Source organism: Embiotoca jacksoni, unplaced genomic scaffold, assembly GCF_022577435.1.
Source record: "Embiotoca jacksoni isolate LCO1_2020_lvr unplaced genomic scaffold, fEmbJac1.0.p SCAF_8, whole genome shotgun sequence".
NCBI classification, from domain to species: Eukaryota; Metazoa; Chordata; class Actinopteri; family Embiotocidae; genus Embiotoca; species Embiotoca jacksoni.
Window position 1 is genome coordinate 13,687,202 of NW_027185436.1, and position 20,825 is coordinate 13,708,026.

At 41.8% G+C, this 20,825-nt stretch overlaps 1 protein-coding gene across 1 annotated transcript; it reads left to right on the forward strand.

Annotated features, from left to right (window-relative positions):
• Positions 1-1,435: 1,435 nt before the first annotated feature.
• serinc5 (serine incorporator 5) lies at positions 1,436-20,824 on the forward strand. Its single transcript, XM_069177985.1, has 12 exons — positions 1,436-1,644; positions 10,817-10,984; positions 14,063-14,241; positions 14,888-14,970; positions 15,308-15,401; positions 16,096-16,307; positions 16,513-16,605; positions 17,441-17,567; positions 18,481-18,550; positions 18,687-18,723; positions 19,074-19,218; positions 19,415-20,824. Exons 1-12 carry the CDS (start codon positions 1,618-1,620, stop codon positions 19,557-19,559), a joined length of 1,380 nt encoding a protein of 459 aa, XP_069034086.1. The 5' UTR covers positions 1,436-1,617; the 3' UTR covers positions 19,560-20,824.
• The last annotated feature ends 1 nt before the right edge of the window (position 20,825 follows it).

A 20,825-nucleotide genomic window follows, 5' to 3' on the forward strand; every position in this document is an offset into this window, starting at 1 on the left:
ATGCATGCCTGTTTATTAAATGGCCACAAAAAAGTATTGAGAAGGGACACAATGGATGGCGGCGGTGGCTGACTAAAGGGTGCGTGTTGGGTGGCTGGGTCAGATGACAGCCTTGGCAAACAGCTGCGCAGTCACAGAGGGCTACAGTAGCAGCCTTATCATCTCAGGCCTTATCAAGGCCACTTCACTGGCCAACAAAACCACTGCTGGGCTCAACACACAGTTACCCACAGGCTGTTACAAACCATGCTACTCAGTCTTAATGTCTGAATCATCAAGATATGCTCGTATGAAGAACTACAGTGTGATCATTAGTGTGAATAACAGAGTAGAGCCTTATAGGTGACGATTTTTTATTTCTTTTATTTATCAAATGTCCCGTATAATTGATGGGTTCTTCTGGATAAATGATTCTAAAAAATAAGTTTGCTTGGGAATAGGACATATTTAAATGCAATACTAATTATCTTTCATAATTACAGTTCTTGGAATTACAAGATCCCTCTGGAAAAGAAAGTATATGTGATTTTAGTGACAGATATTACTTCGTCATTTTCAATACAATTCACGTCAAGTTTATTTACTGTGCAAAAATCACCATGAACATGGTCTCAATACACTTTAAAATGATCATGAATAGAAGCGAAGACAATGATATGACGTTAAGGAAATGTGTAAAACAACATTTGATACGAATGCATGGAGCGCAAAGAGTGAGCAAAACAGAGGGACTCAGTTAAACAATTCAATTACATCGAATAAATGTTATTGATAACACTAAGTTATCAGTGTTATAATATCAATAAAACACATCAAGGAAAATGTTAAAGGTGGTTATGAGAAATGTATCACCTGTTATCAAAGTTGTTCCTTTTCTATCGTTTCTCCTTCAGCCCAACCTGGTTCCTTTAAAATTTTCACACCCTTTTCCCCTTCCTGTTTTCTTTCAGTTTTTCATGAGACCTACTTCTTATTTGACCCCCATAAACCCCCCCCCCCCCCCTTTATTTTTTTTTTTTAATGGATTGAACTTTATTTTTCAACAACTACAGCATCTACATATTGATTCTGCACTGGTATGTAAGAGTGTAAAAAAAAAAAAAAAAAAAAAAAAAAAGGAAGGCACAATGTGCGCATTATGATGTGACTTTACATAGCATTCCTTTAAAATACATAATAAATGATGTTTTTGTTTCATAAAGCAGTGGCAACATCTGGAGGTCTTAATTGGTGCGGTGCTGATCAAAAGTGACACCGTAACCTGAGAGCGTGACTGAAATGTTTTAAATAATTATTTCATAATCCTTAATGGAGTCGTGTGGTTTGGAGAGGAGCAGCTTTGTGTGTCGGTGCTTTTAATTCGTGGATGATGTGCAGTGGGAGGAGAGACTGGACGGGAGGGACGGGAGGAGGAGGAGGAGGAGGAGGAAGAGGAGGAGAGACAGCGGCGGCCAGGCAGGCAGGCAGGGAGGACGGAGCACGGAGCAGCTTGAGGAGGAGAGGCGCGTTGTTGTCCGTGCGGCGGTGATTTCATGTGGAAGAAGAAGAAAAGCGAAAGAGAAAACCCGCCAGCTCGTCTTCCTCTGAAACGGACTTTATTTATTTAGTCTCTTGAAGATGTGCACTCCGTGTTGTATCACGCAGGTAAGAAAACAATAGCCCGAAACCGCCGGCGTGTGTTGTTTTCCACGGTAATAAACATTACAGTGACACGTTACTCTCTTTCAGTCTTGTTTACTGTTTTTTGTTGTTGTTGTTGTTGTTGTTGTTTTTCCTCCTCAACATCGGGCAGCCGCCGCTCACCGTCAGCTAACGTCAGCGGTTATATGTCTCTGTCTTGATGATTTGTGACTCGAGTTGTCATCATTTTCATTCATTACCAGTGTTTCCAGAAATGATCATGCCCTTCACCGAACCGGGTGAATAACTTCGCCGTAAGTCGCGTCAAAAGCCGCTCGGAGACAAAGCGAGACGAGGCTGAGCTAGCTAAAACATCAGCCCCGGCACGGCGAGCTGCTAACAAGTGACTCGATCTGTTTAGACATGTTTGAATGGAAACAGTACAACACTGTTATTTGTATAACGAGGTGAATCATACTCTTTTTTTTCCCTTTTTTTTTTTGTCGTGGTTTCCCCCTTTTGTTTTTAGTACTGCATCTTTCCAAACCACTGAGGAACATCTCTAAACACTTGAGGGCAATCAGAATTGTTTTTCTTTTTCTTTCCAATAGGTACTGCCACCAGTCATTTAGAGGGAAATCATAGGTTTCATTTCCAGGTTTCTGAAATTGTTTGGGTCAGTGATTTGAACATGAATGGTTCCAGAAATGATGGCAAAAAGCAGAAACTTTAACAAAAAACAAATAAACAATTATACTGTATACCCCCTAAACAGATAATATGGCTAGACCTACTTTTTGTTTTCTCTCACTTTTCAGGTCACTTTTAGGGGCTCTTAAAAAGCTGGATAGATTGTGTCTTATATGGAAATAATCATGTGGCATTTTTTTTTAATGAATTGTTTTAGTGAAAAAGTTGTATTTTGATTTAAGAAATTACTCAGAATAAACCATATTATATACTCGTGTGTGTGTGTATGTATGTATGTATGTATATATATATGTATATATGTATATATAGGCACAGGTCATACTGGCAGGCTTGTCTCTGTAGTTAGTGGAGGAAGAATGGATGTGGTGGTTGTGTGGAGAATATATAATCTTGTGGCTTTGAGCAAAAGATAACATTGCCAAAGTATGTAGGCACAAGTCAAACTAGATTAAATGTAAAACAAATAGAGCAGGGGTGGTGGATGTAAGGATTTAGGGGAGTAGTCCTGGGACACCGGGACTGCTGTCGAGCCTTCCCGAGGTGTCGTGGGCCTAACTTGACAAAACAGTGAAGTGAGGTGCCTCCTTGATAAGCCCAGTGAGATACTGCAAACTCTCACCTTGTTGCAAAGGCTTTGTTATCGGCAGTTTATACTTTGGCGTATGAGCACAGCGTGCAGTGTTAGGATAAAATCCTGTGAAGTAGTGAGAGGTTTGGCAGATATCGAGTCAGTTGACCCTTTCGGTGTTATTCTGCATTAATTTGGCACTTTGTGTACTGTAAAAAAAAAAATGTCATGGTTCATTTTGGAGATGAAACAATTAGTTGATTACTCCTGTGTTCATTGAAATTAACCAGGGGTGGAAGTATTCAGTTCCTTTACTAAAGTATCAGCACAGTACTGGTTTGGTTCCTCTGACTAATATATAATTATACATGACCTCATTAGATTTTTAAAACTTAAAGAATCGTTGTGTAAACCTTTTCTCTAATCTTAGATTTTTGGTAAGATATTGGATCATTTGAACATTTAATACAATGAAAACCATGTGAGAAGTTCAGAGGGAAAAATTACTATTTGGTGGAGCCATTAAGAACTCATAGACATTGGAAAAAAAAAAAACAGACTCCACACTGCTTTTGACGTCAGGAGCCAAAAAGGTTGGAAAACATTGGTTAAATCTTTTTCTTTTTTTAAGTGTTGTATTTAAAAGCTTGTTTTATTATCCATTGTGTCAAATTTTCATCTTTAAAGAAAATGATCTGTCAAATAAATAGTGGAGTGAAGCACGGTGTTTCCTTCTGAAATGTAGTGAAGTGAAAGTATAAAATAGCATCAAGTGGAAATTATTTCTGCATTATATGAGTGCTACTAAGATGGGCTGTGAAGTTCCTAATGGGTTATGTTTTGCAGAGGGTTTTCTTTCAAGCTGAGTGTCTTTTTCACAACAGATTGTTTTTGACCACAGGGTCACCACTGCTGAGCTGGTCTGAGCAGGAATTTAATTACACATGCATATCGTTCATCTAAGGGGAGCTCACTTCCATTTCCTGTTCTTTTAACAGACGGGGAATGATGGAAACACGGCCGGATTAAGAAGAAATCAAGGGCAAACAATAAGATCCGTTTTGTGTTGCTGTGCGGGTGTTGTGCTAATCCCTATCATAGACACCCCTTTTAGTTTTTGTCACCATGTCTATTTATGTGTATAGTTGTAATTAACTTTTTCTGGGTGTGCATATAATATGCTTTTGAAGTTTCGAGTGGCCAAAATTAATGTGTGGTCTGTTAATTTCCTCTTTGGTTTGAAGGTGGAAATTAGTGACGGGTGGACGTTGTTTGGGTTAGATTTGAAGAGAGGAGCCGGCACAGCGTTGGAGCAGCTCGCTCATAATTTCTCAGTGGGATCAGGGATGTTTGCCATGTTGCGATAGGGTCGGAGCTGGGGGAAGGCTTTAGCTCAGTGGTGAGTTTTGTCCCAATAGCTGCAAGCGTTGGCTGTGAGTGTGGGACAGGACTGAAACCATGTGGATGTCTGTAAGCAGCGCAGCCATGGCACAGGCACCTTTTGGCACGGTACATTTGTCCGGAGGATACTAGAGACCGCCGATCTGCAAGCATCCTTCCTGATAAAGTATCCTTGAGTTACACTTTAAACATTTTTGACACTACACCCTCGTCCCTTCAAGCTTAAAGAGTACCAGGATACCATGCTTTATTCACCCAGTATTTCTGGCCCTGATCAGTATGGTGAAAAATAACCCCAAGAGTTTGATAAATGGGGATATGTTTGTCATTTATTACTAAAAGTAGTCCCGAGGTATGATTTCTGATTATTCATTCCATGAAACGTTAAGTGTAATGTTGTATTTCATGTAAAAAGCCTACCACACCACTCATACACTCACAGCTGTCACCATCAAATGGAGGCTTTAACACTTTTGTCTGAGGTCATGGACAGTGGCTGTAGTGTGACAATGGGCCTAGTAAACCTAAAAACAACGCTTGAATGAGGTGTAAAATTTCTGTAGCAGTCGCCTCCCAAAATACATTTCTGAGTCCGTCACATGATCTGATTTACTGGGCAACTATGTATGCGAGACATGTCCGCTATTTTCAACTTCCCCTCTGGAATTTTGCTGTGGTCAGCAGCAGCAGGGGTTTGTTTTCTCACAGGGACATCACTGGCAATCTTTCGTCTCTTTTGTCTCCGTCTGAGCTGCCATACGACAGAGCTAATGTCTTCCTCAGCCTCCCCTGTTATCACATGACTCCGTAGTCATTATTTTTTTGTGCACGAGTTGAAGGTGCTGATGTAACTGTGTGAAATCGCAGGTAACTTTCTGATTCTGTGTTCCTGAAGCCTCACGCTGGTAGAATAAAAGACACATTTTGGGCAGTGAAACTGGCCCCTGGGTAAACACCACATGACGTTAGATTCGTCTGTACCTGTTGATCTGAAATCGCCTCGTATTTTGATAGGCTTCCTGTTCTTGTTTGGTTTGTTTCCTTTTTTTTTTTTTTTAAAGACTCCTTTGTCTCCTTGCGATTGTTTCATTTCTGCTCTGTGTTTTTTGGCTCTTCATTGTACCTCAGTTCTTCTTTTCCTTTTCTCTCCACTGGACTAAAGTTTCTCTCTGTTGGTTGTAGCTAGGGGCTATATTTGCCAAGAGAGAAGCAAAGAACTCCCTTTGTGTATAGGAAACAGAGCAGTGATACATTTTTGCTGTGTGTATACAGCTGCCTAGCTATATAGACAATAGTGGAGCTGTCATTCGCAGTATGAAGGGAAATGGAGTAGGTCTTGATGTAAAGCTTGGGTCGACCTAATGCCTGTGAGAAAGATCCTGCTTCGTACTCTGTTGTCTTGAAGTTCTTTTTGTTTTGGTTGTCCCTCCTTTCTCATTTTTTCTTTTGTGCTGGTTTCCCATCGCCGCGGTCTACACAAGGCATTGTTGTAATTTGAGATGAGAGGGTGTTTCTGCAGTTTCATCTGAGCCTTTGGACTGACATAATTCATTGTGGTCAACTTTATCCACCACTATCATTAAGGTTTAAATACCCTCGGTTTTAAAGCAGCATAGTCTATATAACATGAAAGGTTTAATGTACAAAAATGAAATTGGAAACAAATATAGTGTATTATACATAATGAATGTGTGAAAAAACACACGGATGGTTTGGATCAACCCGAGATTAGTATTCACACTGAAGTTGTTAGGCCATATTGTGTCAGACAGTTTGTTTTGATGGTACAGCTCAGTTATGAGTCATGTTAGTCTGCGCTGCTCGGCTTTTCCGGTGAGAGCTGTTTGCTGTTGAGTGTGTGACAGGCGTGTCTCTGGCCACTGATAAACATAAAGTAAACATCTCAAATCAGAAGAACATTTTCCCCTCTTTTAAAATCTGTGTCCGCCACAGCTGACAGAAAAGTTTCTGTATCCTGTGACAAACACTCCTGTCACAAACGCCAAATAATGTTATTTTGTTCGGTATTTCATCCAGATTTTCTCAGTAGACCATGTCCTCATGACCCAACCTGTGTATAGGTTGATGTTTTTACTTGGCTGGTTGCCTTGTTGGAGGAGAAAGCCTGATCCTCCTTTGCTGTGCTTGCCGTGATGTAGTGAATGACCTATTTTTGCAATAGGCACCGTTTGCATTACGTAAGCTATTTTGTCTGCGTGGCCTCTCCAGAGTTTAACCCTGTGGGTTTGATTTAAGCTGCCGTTCCACTTTCTGTTAGTCAAATACTCCAGTTATTTTCATCACTGCTGCTTTAAGGATAATAAGGCGGTAGAGAATGGAGTCAGAAAAACCTGGTAATTATCATCAATTTTGTGACAAACAGCTCACAGGGTACTCGCAGATATGCTCTTTGTGTTGATTAATCTTCATGTCCGACTTCTTGTTGAACAAGCAAAGGTTGCACACACTAATTCTGTCGATGCATGTCTTTGCTCCATTTTGAATTGCATTTCTGTTCCTTTCCTGAGGGCATATTTACGGCTGTGTCCTATCCAGTCCATCCTTTCTAAATAGTGCTGATGTCTGTGTGCTTTGTTTGAGGACGGGCAATAACGTCCTTCTCCTGACCCCTAACAGCTGGAGGGTAGCCCAGCATCGGGGAGTGAGTGGCAAAGGGTAAAGGGCAGCTGGAAATAACAAAGCAAGGGTGAAGAGGAGGAAAGAGGACAAGAGATGACGACAGTAAGCTTCTAAGTAACAAGGTGGGGGAGGGAGGATGTGAGTTGAAGAGTGAAACACAACTTCAGGCTTGCGGTGAAAGAGACAAGTGTTCGGGCTCTTGAGCGTCCCTCACTCACAGTGCAGTCGTTTGATGTTTGGTGCCTTCAGTGGAGTTTGTGAGAGTCTGGGCTCGGTTGAACTCTTGACGGGGGTCATATCTAGCAAATAGCTAAAGTGCCATGTTTAATGTAGCATGGGATGATGGTCTTTGGGATGAATGACAAGCTGCTGGGAGGCTGCCGCTGATATTTAAGTAGGGGTGTAAATTGCGGACACGCCACCCACCTGTCGACACGCTGGTGGGGCAGGCAGGCGGTGGAGGAGGGGGCGGATGGCCCACGGAGTGGGTAAGGTCAGCGTTGGTTGCCTTGGATACTCTTTTTGTATCCGTGTGTGGTGGAATTCCCGAGACTTTCCCCTCTCCTTGCGCCCCCTCCCACTGTCGGCTCTGCAGAGTTTGCTGTTGGGCACCCCTCACTGTGTGCAGCCCGCTGGTGAAACACCCCCTAACTAATGAAATCTAAACATCCTCACAACTTAAATTGTCCCGGTTTTTTCCCACTTACTTTCAGTCTGTTGTGGTTAATTAATCGCCCATTGAGGAAGACATGTGGGTGCAGCAGAGACAAAGGAAACGGCTTATCCTGTTAAGCTGCACGTTGTCAAAAGGATTCCAGGAGGCACATGCAAACATTCGAGGCTAAATGTCTCTGTGTGTGCAGAATTTCAAACCTCTTAAATCACATTGTTCTATATTATCTCGAGGGTTGGTACATTATGTATGCATGGATGAACCTGATGCCTACTTCCACCAGTATCCATGAATGATATTAACACACCCCTTTTGACTCCTGGTTAGGAATAAACTGGAATCATTCTCTTTGATCGAGTATAAAGCCCTCGAGCAGATAACACAAGGGGGTCGGCTCATTTATGATGTGGGTAAAGGAACTGTATGTAAAACTCTTGATCCTGACCTATTTTCTCATGCTTGAATTAACTCATGGAGTCGGGAGGGATTCGCTATTCGTGTCAAGGACAGTTCAGCAAGACAGATGCATACTATCACGAGAACTTGAACCCAGATTTTCAAGGGAGGGATGGATTTACTTGATGTCTGAGCCAGAAGGTACAGTTAAGTGTTTTTCATTGGTTTCTTTATCACAGTTTGTACAAAATCAAACAGACACGATGACACTTCTCTCAGTTCTTAGAAAAAACTGGTTGAAAGCATTTCCTGATTTTGGTTTCATGACGGTCTAGAGAACTATCAAAATGACACCATGTAGCTTGCATCACTGAAGAAGCACGGCTATCAGGAACCAGTCTTTAGCTTGAGGCAAAAAACAAGTAAGTGGAATATTTTGAACAGACAGACAGGAAAGCCCCTGGACAGACAGAGGTGGGAGGCAGGGCTCAAGGTAATGTTCGCTGGAGCAGAATGCTACACATCAGACAGAGTTGGCTTTGCTAAATCAATACACCCAAAGCAGCATAAATTGAAGTGATCTTGGGACCATGTATTACCAGGTCTGTAGAAAAAAAAGAACATTTTATTAACTTCCAGACGATGTGTAATTGAAATCCCACATCGTTTGCTGACATTTGAGCTACGAGATGGGGGGGGGGGGGGGGGGGGGGGGTTGGTGGAGGTTTATACCAACAATTATATTACCACGTTCATGTGTGGCTGTAGGGTCCTTTGTTGCAAACCATTCCTCTTGTATATCTACTCTCATTTCTTGTCCGTTGCTACTGTATCCTATTCTGAAAATGCATAATACCGAAAAAAAAAAAAAATGCATGGTAACATGGCTATTGTAGAGACACGGGTTAACTAAATACAGCCACAATACAACCTATTCTGTTATCTTACACTGGTAGATAGATTTGACTGACAACATGATTGACAAAAAAAAAAATCATTTGTTTGTGACATGCATGTGTTCCCTTTAGTTCAAATGGGATAACTGTGGCCTCTGGTCAGATGCCAATGTCATTAGACAGTGTGCAACTTTCAGGAGGTGTTTGAGTCCACAGTCATGACACCGTCCAGCCAACAGGTCAGCAGTTGTTGTCAAGTGTTGCCTATTTGCACTTCACTTTCTACCTCTAGCCTAATGCCATAATGATCGTGCCTAGAGCCCAGATTATCTCAAAAAGATTCAACCGTGGTCAGACTAGCGTTGACATGTAATCCACACTATGCACCTTTCCTGTTTTACCTCCAAAGTCACATCCTATGGGGGGGAGGGGTTCGATTAAGCCCTCCATCAGTGGAGCACCAATGTAACCACCACACCTCCACTGTTGGACACAACACGGTTTTTACCTCTCACCACAGCAGTGCCTGATCTGCAGGATGCGGTTTACACAAATTTCCCCTCGGGGATTAATAAAGTGAAATAAAAAAAGAAATTAAAAAAATAAAAAAGCAGGGTGGGGTGGCTACAGAAAGACCGTGTACTGTATAATTATAGAGCCTCCTCTTTCCTAAATAGAACACAGGGCCTGTCTTTATGTAACTGTCCTCCTCCTATATGATGGTCTGTCAGAAGAAACAGAGGAGGCCTCTGTGAGTGAGTGTCTGTCTATGTGTGTGTGTTTACAGACAAGAGACTTCACTGTCTCCGCTGACCAAAAGTTGCTTCTGTGAAAAGAGAGCTTGATTTATCCCTCGTGATAGAAACCATGAATGAGTGAAGACGTAGTCGGGTGTCTTCTATTGCAAGTTTTTCTCTATTCCGTAAGGTGCCATAATTTGGTTTTCTGGCAAAATAGTATTAGCTGTTGTAGGATTGTGAAAGTTGGTCTGAAAAGATGAAAATGTACCAGGAGATACCAACAGTTCCACATAAAAAGTTGCCACAATGCTATTAACCTTTGATTTATCTTGAAAAGTAATTCAGATTAAGTGTACTCTAAGGGCTTTTTACTGTGATGTTTAGGGTTGTGCATGGTCCATTTCTGATGAAGCTCATCATGGCGCAGAAACTCATCTGTAAAAACAAATGAAACATTGTGTGGTCCATCACACGTCAGAGGATTTTCAAATAGCTCTTCTTCTCTCTTAGATACTGTGGCTATTTTATTGAACATTTAGTCCTGAATTGATAAAAGACATAGTGGCTCATGAAGACAGCTCAGGACACCACCATCTGTAGTTCACTGACTTATAAGGTTTAACCACTATAAAACATTAGCGCTGCTGTGCCTGTCTAATCCGTGCTTATTGCATGTCTGTCTGTCGTGGAAGAGTGATTCATTCTTCTATTCTTCTGAGTTCCCTATAGGGTCTAAGGGTCGAGGGGCATGTTGTTTCAATTGTCTACATTTCTCCATTAAAATATATATATGTACATTTTTTTTTGGTCTATCTATTTCTATTTTGCTCCATTGCTCTCTTTGTTTCTATTTTCACTATTCCAAAACTCTTTTGTTGCAGTTTGTGTGTGTGTGTGTGTGTGTGTTTTTTTTAATAACACTAAATGCATCTTGGTCCTTTACCTTAGTGATTTCAGGGAATTTTCTTGTTTCTTACCTTGTAGAGAGTTTAAGGTGAAGGCTCTGTAACTGACTGCAAAATGATCACTTAAACCAGAGCCCTCCCTTACTGGGGTTCTTCTTTAGTTCATGATGTCTGTATCAGATGGTGTGGAAAGTTGTGAAACTGGAATGGTAAAGTTTTCCTCATCTGTCTTCCTCCCTCTTTTCTTCATTGTTTTCTGCGTGCAGCTGGCCTGCTGCTGCGGCTCAGCGGCCTGCTCGTGCTGCTGTAACTGCTGCCCGAAGATCAAACAGTCCACGGGGACCCGAATCATGTACGCCTTCTACTTCCTGCTGGTCACCATCATCTGTGTCATAATGATGTCCCCCACCGTGGAGGAGAAGTTGAGAGACACCGTGAGTACATAAATCACACTGTAATGTATAATGCTTTTCAAAACTCGTACACGGACCCTCTCTAAATAGAAAGCGCTGTGCAATGTGAAGAGTTTCCCAAGGAAAAATGGTAATGATACACACCATTGGAAAAACAAACTGATACACGATGTTGACACGTTTATTTGCGTGGATGATACTCGTGCTCAAAAGTACATTATCCATACCGGATAATTTCAGCCGAGTACTCGTCCCTGGAAACAAGTTGCCATTCCACGACCGGCCAGACAGCGAAGAAGCAGAATGACCGTGTAATTACGTGATGGGTGGATGTGAGCTGAGCCAATCACATTACATAGAAAAACTTAAAACAATACCGATTCGCTGCCAATAAAAGAGGGAGTGGAAAATCTGAAATGGCCAATTGAAGAGCAGCCTCATGTCCCGTGGTTTCCAAAAGTTGAAGGACTTGCATTCAGTTCCATTTGGCTGGCGCCTCGCACCAGGAAGTATATGCATATGCAAATACAGTTTGTAAAAAAACAAATTATTAAATGCTCACAGGAGCTGACAGACTACCAGGAGCATTTTACCAGCAAACTATTATTATATAATGAATTTATGTTTTCCGTGTTAAAGTAGCATTTTCTTTCTCTCGAACGTTGGTGGTATGAACAAACCGCCACTGGCTGCCAGCCAGGCGACGTCTCTTTCAGGGAAGGCCTTGTTTATTTCAGCAAAACAATGCCAAACCACATTCTGCACGTATTTAAACTGCATGGCTCTCTAGTAGAAGAGTCCGGGTGATGAACTGGCCCGCCTGCAGTCCAGACCTGTCTCCAATTTAAAATATTTGGCGCATTATTCAAATGAAAAATATGACAGGGGAGATCCCGGACTGTTGAGCAGCTACAATTATATATTAGGCAATAATAGGACAACTTCTCACTTCCAAAACTCCAAAAATTAGTCTCCTCAGTTCCCAAAAGTTTACAAAGTGTTGTAAATAGAAGAAATCACGCAGAACAGTGGTAAACGTGAACCTGTCCTAACTTTTTTGGCTTTGGTCTATGTGCAATTAAATATGGGTTTATGAGATTTGCAAATCATTATTTACATTTAACACAACGTCCCAACTTTTTTGGAAATGGGGTTGTAGATTTTTGAATGGTTTTGTCAGGTGAGCCAATATTAGTGTTCAGCTTCTGCTGTAAACAAAATACAATTTTAGAGAAAGTACCAGTGTTGACTTACCAATGCTAACAGGCAAAATTAAACATTTATAGCATTGCTACGGGCAAAACAGACATCCCACCATTTCAACAGGAGATCCACTGTGTATCTACACAGTAGTAAGTCCCGGGTCTAGAAGGCAGGAGTTCTGCCTGGTAAATATTTGTTTTAACCGCCCACTTTGAAGTTGGTGGAATATGCTCTCAGGCTGCTGCTCTCTCTTTTGATCTTCACAGCTTTAATGTTTTTTGGGTTTTTTGCCTCCATGTTACATCTTTGAATCAACAAAATGCAAGATCACTTCCTGTGTTGTTTTGCTGAGAAATTACCATTGGTCTGGAATGATAAGGTCAGGAGGGTGCTGTTATCTACTACAGCAGTCATTTTGGTTAGCAGGGTGAGTCGGACTGTAGTCCCAGTCCGGCACATGACGACGCCCATGTATATCAACGTCTCATCCTTTTTTTTTGAATGCATTTATAGTGACAGCTGAATATCAGAGGTTTGGAAGTGATGGTCTTGTTTTGAGGTACAACACCGTAATGTGCATCAGCATGCACTCGGCCTCAGACAAAACAGAAAAGAAAAGAATGATGTTTCTGTATCTGGGGAGAACATCAACAGCTGACTGTGTTACCATGGCGACAGCCAAACTTTCTCAACTGAAGGTGCCATGAAGACAATATTGTTCCAGCAATCTTCTTCTGCTGTTTTTTCTTCTTTCTCTGCCCGTGTCTACAGTACATTATTAAAACGACTCCCCGCTGTGTGTCTCCTTGTGAGAAGAGAAATCTGCAAAGGACCCATCCAGGCACAAAATGGCCTCTGATAGCCCCACAAAAAGCCTGCTGAGTTACACACGCATACATGCACGCACATACACACACTGTCAGTCACACACTGAGCACAGTGGGAAGTCCCAGCTAAGAGAGCAGCCATTGTGTGTATGAGAGCACTGGTCTTTTCTCAAGAGATTTACAGCAGTCTGAAACAGCCGGCCCCTTTCCCTCTTAATCACAACACCATGGACATGCTAATATGGTCCTCAACATGAGACAAAAGCTCCAAAAATGGTCTTTTTGCTTTATGTTGTGATCTGGCTCTGGGCTGCGCTACACACTGAGGTGATGACGACTCAATCCACTGCCGTGTCACCCTACAACCGAAGTACTCTGCCAGTAATTTAGCAAAGCCAAGTGAACCAATTTAGTACAAATTCATAGTTGTTTTAAAAACAGTTATTTTTGTCTGAATCACATCTGTACAGTTGGAGGGAATCGGTGAAGGGAGGCAGATATTTGAGCCTCTATTCTGTGGTTATCATATTCATAGGGCTGTCTCTTCTGTTGGCACACAGCCACCGAAGCACAATTTTCTGTTGAAGGCCACTGCAAGGTCCTTATCTACGTTACTCCCTCCAGCTTCGTCTTCTTCTTTCAAAACAGCTCACTGTGGGTCAAAATAGGTTTTCGGAGTTTTATGTTAAGAGGGATCTCCCAATCTTTCTCTCTTGTTCATGTCATTTCTTCTTTCCCCTCTTCCCATTTCCTCTGACTTGCTGACAAAAGGCGGTTAATTTATTCATCCATGTCTTTTGTTTGTGTACACTGACAGTTAGTTGTAAGGCCCCTCTAACAGGCTGTAGAGAACGAAGGATGAAAGAGGGCTCCGTGGAGAGAAAGCGGGGTTGTTGTTGCTGCCTGTTCTCTCTTTCTGCTCCTTTAGAGGCGTGACGCTCAGAATAGACACTATTGGGCCCTTTCACTGAGGCCGCGTACAAGACAAACATGAGCAGAAGGGTTTTTTCTTTTCAACGCCACAGTGATTTTAATCGGAGAATTCTGGGTTTATGATTTTCCCAATCAGATCCCCTTCTACGGCGAACTGTGCAAGAAGATCAATGCAGGGGAAAACTGCAAAACTCTGGTCGGTTACTCCGCCGTCTACAAGATGTGCTTCGGAATGGCCTGCTTCTTCTTTTTCTTCTTCATCGTCACCATACGAGTCAACAACAGCACGGGCTGCAGGGCAGCCATACATAATGGGTAAGAAGAATTTGTTTTCTTTCTGTTTTTCCCCTGTACACTCATCTATGATATCTATCAGAAGCACTGAAACTCAGATACTCCTCATTTAAAATGAAGCCAAAAGCCAAACTGAACTCAAACATGCATAACAAGTAAGCAGGTTATCAATGATGGCAGTTCAGCATAGTTTTAACAATAAGACTGGCTGTGGCTCAGTTGGTTTATCAGGTTGGCTAATAGTTTTAAGGTTGAATCCCCAGTTCCCTCTTTCCACATGCTGAAGTGTCCTTGAGCAAGACACTGAACCCCAAATTGCTCCCGATGGCAGCTCTGCATTGGTGCGTGACAGTGTGTGTGTGAATGTAAGGTAAAAATTGTAAGGCACTTTGTGGACTGCTGATGTAAAAAGGTGCTGCATAAGTACAGACCATTAAAACATTTACTGCCTCATGCTGTTAGTGAGCATCTCTTAGCCAGACCTCAGACAACCCGACAGGTGGATTCAGAATAGTTCTTTGAACCTTTGGGTGTGAAAAACACCAGCAATATTATTATTATTATTACTAACACTAACGCCGAGGCTCTTCTGTCAGCAGTCATTGTTTTATATACGTTTTCAATTTTTTTCACTTCGTTTCTAACATTCTGTCTGCTTTCATGTCAGGTTCTGGTTGCTGAAGTTTATCGCGTTGGTGGCCTGCTGCACTGGGGGCTTCTTCCTTCCACAGGAGGCAACCTTTCTGGAAGGTAAAAAGAGACACTAGATTATACAAAATATAATTTGTTTAAGTGACATTTCATCAGCATGTCCATTACAAGGGTTGCAAAGTTAAAACAAATAAAATAAACGAGGCAAGAGCAATCCAGCGCAAGTAAAAAATTACACAATCATGTAAAAAGTATGCATCGTGTGACTCAAAAGAAATGTCCAGAATGACTGCACGTTTTTCTGTGTTTGGACGATTATTTCAATACTGTCACAGTTTAAAAGTGCTTTTTTTATTGGAGCAGATTTAAGCTGTCGTGCAGGTCTTTGTCATGATTTACACAACTTCCCCGTCCTTTCCTCTGTTCAATGTCACAGTGTGGCGCTACGTTGGGGCCATTGGTGGCTTCTTTTTCCTGCTCATCCAGCTCATGCTGTTGGTGGAGTTTGCACACAGATGGAACACAAACTGGTGAGAGCAACATGTCCTCTCTCTGCTTCTTTCTCTTTTGTCCCAGGAACTTATTGGTTCACTGTGTGGACGTCCTTTGAATAAGATCAGTGCCGTGCTTTTTTTGTTTGTTCTTGAGAAGCTCAGAAGGTAGGATGTGTTCTTCTGTGGGGTTTTCTGGGTGAAAAAAAACCTTGGAAAGAGGGAGTCATGTAGCTTTGTACTTTTGTGGGTGGAGTGGAGGCTTGGCAGCAGGCCAGTGCTCTGCAGATTCGGAGGATGTATGTAGTACAGGAGTTTCCCCCCTCCCTCCATCAGTCACACACCTAGTCGAGCAGATTTTTTTTTTCTTTTGAAATGTTTCAAGCGTAGTACACCTAAGCCTCTCAGTAGGTATTGGTATGTGCACTTGGACCCACTTTTAAAATGATTTAGTAAAACTAAAGTAAAATGGATGTGGAAGCACTTAAGCAGCCATAAACTTGTGTTCTCTTCCCCTCAGGGTACACGAGAAACTCTCCAAACGTGACTCTTTCTCTCTATCTTTGAATTTTTCTTTAGCACAACGTATGCTGGGTTTGTTTTCGTTGCCGTTTGCCCCTGTTCATTTGTCTTTTTTTTTTTTTTTTTTACTTATTTAATTAGCTTTTCCCTCGTTCATGTTGTGTTCTTCCTTTCTGTTGTCCGTTTTCTCTACCTCTCTTTCTGTCTGCAGGAGTTCAGGAGTGGAGTACAATCGTCTGTGGTACGCCGCTCTGGCCCTTGTGACTCTGGTTCTGTTCAGTTTCGCCGTGGGTGCTGTGGTCTTCATGGGTGTGTTTTACACTCACCCAGAGGCCTGCTTACTGAACAAGATTTTCCTGGGCATCAATGGCAGCCTCTGCTTCATTGTCTCTCTGCTGGCCATCTCCCCCTGCATACAGAAATGTAAGGACCTGTAGTCAAGCGCTCTATCTAATTAGACTGTGTAATGCAAATGAACATACAAGCATTTGCATTTTATGGGTAGAACATGGTCCATCACAAATGGCAGCACATTTGAGACACAATATACATGGTGTAATGTTGGCTATAAAACTCAGAGGTCTTGGCCAGTTATATAAACAATCTGTTTACTCTCGTGTCCCTACAGTGCAGCCCACATCAGGCCTTTTGCAGCCAGGAGTCATCAGTGTGTACGTCATGTACCTCACGTTCTCAGCCTTCTCCAGCAAACCAAAAGAATGTGAGTATGACCAGATACATCCCGACCTAGAAGTCACGGCCATTATTGGGGATCACTTTGAATCAACAGGTATCATTTAGGGTGAGTCGTAGGTTAGGCTTATTAATGGTGCAGCAACAGTTTTGCTCTGATTATGGATCAAGTTAACATTTACAAAGTTCCTCTTAGTCCTGCACTCATATACTGTTATAAAATACTTTATAGTGGAGTTTTAGGTTGTATATGACTCCAAGTATGGTAACAATCAATCGTGAGCAGGAGGAGGGAGCCCACATGCACACACTGTGGAATTGACACAGTAAAAACAGCAAAGTTGTTGGCAAACGGAAAAGCAGACTACAGTTCAAAGTGCACTTGCACTTATCTGTGAAACATTCCGTTACATTAAAGAGTAAGAAACAAACTAACACGTGGACTTTTCTAAAAGAGGGCATTAAGATTCATCTGCTCTGAGTTTAAATGTGGGCTTTAGAGGAATTTGTCTTTTTCAAGGCAAATCAAACTGTAGGGATATGTTTGAATATTAGTCAAACATATTGTACATTCTATGCCGAGATATTTGTGCAAAGATGATCCTGTTACGTACATCTAATATCAGCACATGTCTCCTATCTAACCCTTAGTTCCACAACATACTGTTACAAAGGCTGTAGCTTTTGTACTTGCAGCTTGTTGTCTGAGCTCTCCGCTTTTCCTTCTCCCGCTTTCAAAGCTGCTAAAACTGTGCCAAAATAAACCGGCGCTGCAGCTTTCGCAATTTCCCTTTTCCTAACAATACTCCCACTGCTCCTTCTTTCACCTCATCCATCTGTATTTGTGCATTCTTTCTGTCTAGTTGTGGAGATAGGTGGTGTGAACACAACCGTGTGCGTGTTCCCCATCAACTCGGGGACGGAAAGCGACAAGAAAATTGTCACCGCTTTGGGAGCTGTAATCCTGTTTGGCTGTGTCCTCTACTCTTGGTAAGATACACACACACAAATATACAAACTTATTTGACTTTCCCTATGGGGATTTGTATTGACATAATGCACTCTCTAGCCCTTAACCCAAACCTGAACCATCACAGCCAAATGCTTTATCCCAACTTTGACCATTACCATCATGTCAACCCTGGAAGGACAGCCCAAAATGTCCTCACTACAATGGTTTTTCACATAAATTTGATCACACAGATGGAGAAAATGTTCATTCAAATATGTTTCCATGGCTGTATGAGAGCACAGTCATTGACATGAGGCATTCACTACTCCCCTGCCTATCCTTAAACATCACAACAAAATGGCTAACCCAACAACTACCCCAACCAAAACCTTAAACTAATTCTATCACAAAACCAAGACTTAAACCCCAAACAGCCCTTTGAAGGTGTGTAAGAAACTGAGGCTCCTTTTTGTTTTTCCTAATCTCAATGTCTACAAGCATGAAATACAGTTTTCATGTAATATGTCTCTTTCTGGTGTTATTTCAAAGAATATATGAAGTGGAAAGATTAAGCAAAGGCTCCAACAGAGGTTCTGTTGTGGGCAATGTGGAATAAAATTAATTTTATGGCCCTTTGTCGTGACACAGACAAGGCGGTTTGGATTGGCTGTGACGCCGAAGAGGCAGCGTGTGATTGGCTGCGTCTGAGCCAAGGCTGTGAGAGACATGAACTACGGCTCTTTGCTTGTGTTCACATGTGTTTCCCATCAAGTGGAGGCATCCTGTCTCTTGTGGTTGTTCCCTGAAAAGGAGGAAATTAGACTCTGCAGCAATAAAAAAAAACAACTGCAAATTATTGGAAAAAAACAAAACATGGTGACGGAATTACAACCTTTCTCTCATTTCATTTGTCTCTCGATCTCTTTGTTTCTTTCTCCACCGTCCCTTCAGCTTGACGTCCACCACCAGGCGAAGCTCAGCAGCGCTCAGAGTGTGTAGGAACAGTGAGCCAGAGACTGAGGTAACCACACAAACATTCAGACCTCACTGAGTGTGTGGGTTAATGAAATATGCAGACTGGTTAAACACATTAACAGGGCTCGAGTATTCCTCGGTTCCAGCTCAGTGGTAAACTGTACATTTTCTTGACCTTGCAGAGAGCTCGCTGCTGTTTCTGCTTCGGAGATGACACAGGTGAGAAAAGTCACATGATCCTTTATTTTTCTTTTGCCACCATCGCTTGCTTCCCCCAGTCCGTATGCTTATGTCCTCAGCTGTGGTGTTGGCACACAGAGGGGGGATGCTTATTGCTTTTCCTCAGCCTAATAGAGGATGGTGAGAAAGCATTGGTCAGCAAAGACAGATGATGTCACTGTTACTAGGAGGTTAGTATGACACAGTAAAGTAAGATCAGGACGAAGCGGGATGATGGGTAGGCTCATACTGCCACCTGCTGGAAGTTACTGTATGTAGTGGAAAATCACCTCTTTGTTTCTCATTCCCCAGCGTTTCAGACTTTGCATGATTTCATGTGTGCTTTTCAGAGGACAATGATGAGGACAAGACTGGTTCAGGCCAGAACGTGGTGTACGATGAGAGAGAGGGAACCATCTACAGCTACCCCTACTTCCACTTTGTCTTCTTCCTGGGCTCTCTTTATGTCATGATGACTGTCACCAACTGGTTCCAGTAAGTGATACTTAACGGTGGCCCTGAGAGCTCAACACATGTCTGGGACTTAATAAAACGCATGCACGAAGACAAAACATAAGCAACTTCAGAAAACAGCTTCACAACTCCGATAGCACACGTTGCAGCACTTAGAGAAATCAGTTCTCATGTTGTTGTTTTTTGCCAGTTCTCTCACTGTGCACTTCTTTTGCAGTTTTGATGACCATAAGATTGAGAAGTTGTTGGAGGGGAGCTGGTCGGTGTTTTGGATCAAGATGGCCTCCTGCTGGGTCTGTCTCATCCTCTACATGTGGACCCTCGTTGCCCCCATGGTCTGCCCAAAGCGCTTTGAGGCCTAGGCCACACATCACTACACAAGAGTCAGGCTGCTCTGATTCTTGGGATGTGGTCAAGCAGAAGGGACCCCCACACACCCTCCTTATCTTGAAACACAACCCAACACTACCCTCAGCGTTTGAAATGGAGGATTATCTGTTGCCTTTTGTTTTATATGCTGGTGTTTATTTCTTTGTTTTACAATGTCGAGCTGTTCATACCTTGATGGTAATTTTTTTTTTATTTTTTATTCTTGTACTACCACTGACTCCCAGAGATTTGTATTACTTACATGTTTGAAATAAGATGACGAATCATGTGCATTGAGTTACTTTGGGAAACATTCAGCCCCTATAGATCCCCGGAAAGTTTCAGACTTAAAGTGTGTTTTGTACTTTCTGTTTGTTTTACTTGGATTCTCGCTTTGTACTCTCAGCCAGGCATTTCAGTTCTGTATAGTTGGGTCATAAAGTTGTAGCCAAGTTTTGGGAAAAATTTATTTCAAGTTAGAGATGTCACAGAAGAAATCATATTTATTTAAATGTCTTAAGGAATCAAAGAAGGAATGTGCTGTGAATCTAATTAGATTTGTCCTCAACTCTGTAAAAACTCATCTCTCAGGCTCATGTTTAAGCTGTTATGTTGATGCTTTGTTATATTACACCCTTTTGTAGAAGTTTTCTATGCAACAGAATGAACTCTTTTCAATATACACCCAGTGTTGTGAGGTTTCCACTTAGATCATGAGGATATTGTTTGAGGTTTTATTAATATCATTGCTCCCTTTGAGCCAAATCTTTTCTGAGGAAAATCCATGTCATTTATACATTTCCAGTCATCATTGTTGTTGTACGAGGCAGTGCTCTTCAAATCAACCTGCCTTACATAAGAATGACATTAGAGCAGTGCCACCTCTCTGGAAGAGCTGCCGTGACAAGGATGAGCAACATTTGCCAAAGGTAGATGTCAGAAATCAGAAACTACTCAGATTGTTCGGTCTGTTACAGAGAAAAATACCACTGAGATCATGATATATTTGCATGTACATGCACACACACATACTTAAACCAGCTGTTTTCTGGATAATTATAAATGCTTTTTGTCTTGTCTTTGTTACATGTGTCAGCACATCATAGTGGTCAGAATAAATATGTCTGCTTTTTATTGTAGAGTTATTCAACACTGGATGTTGAGTTTACTGCCGAATTAAAATTCAGACCTTCTGTTTGTTAACTGTGTAATTTTTTTTGTGTTGTATAAAAATACAATAAATTGCACAGGCAAGTCAT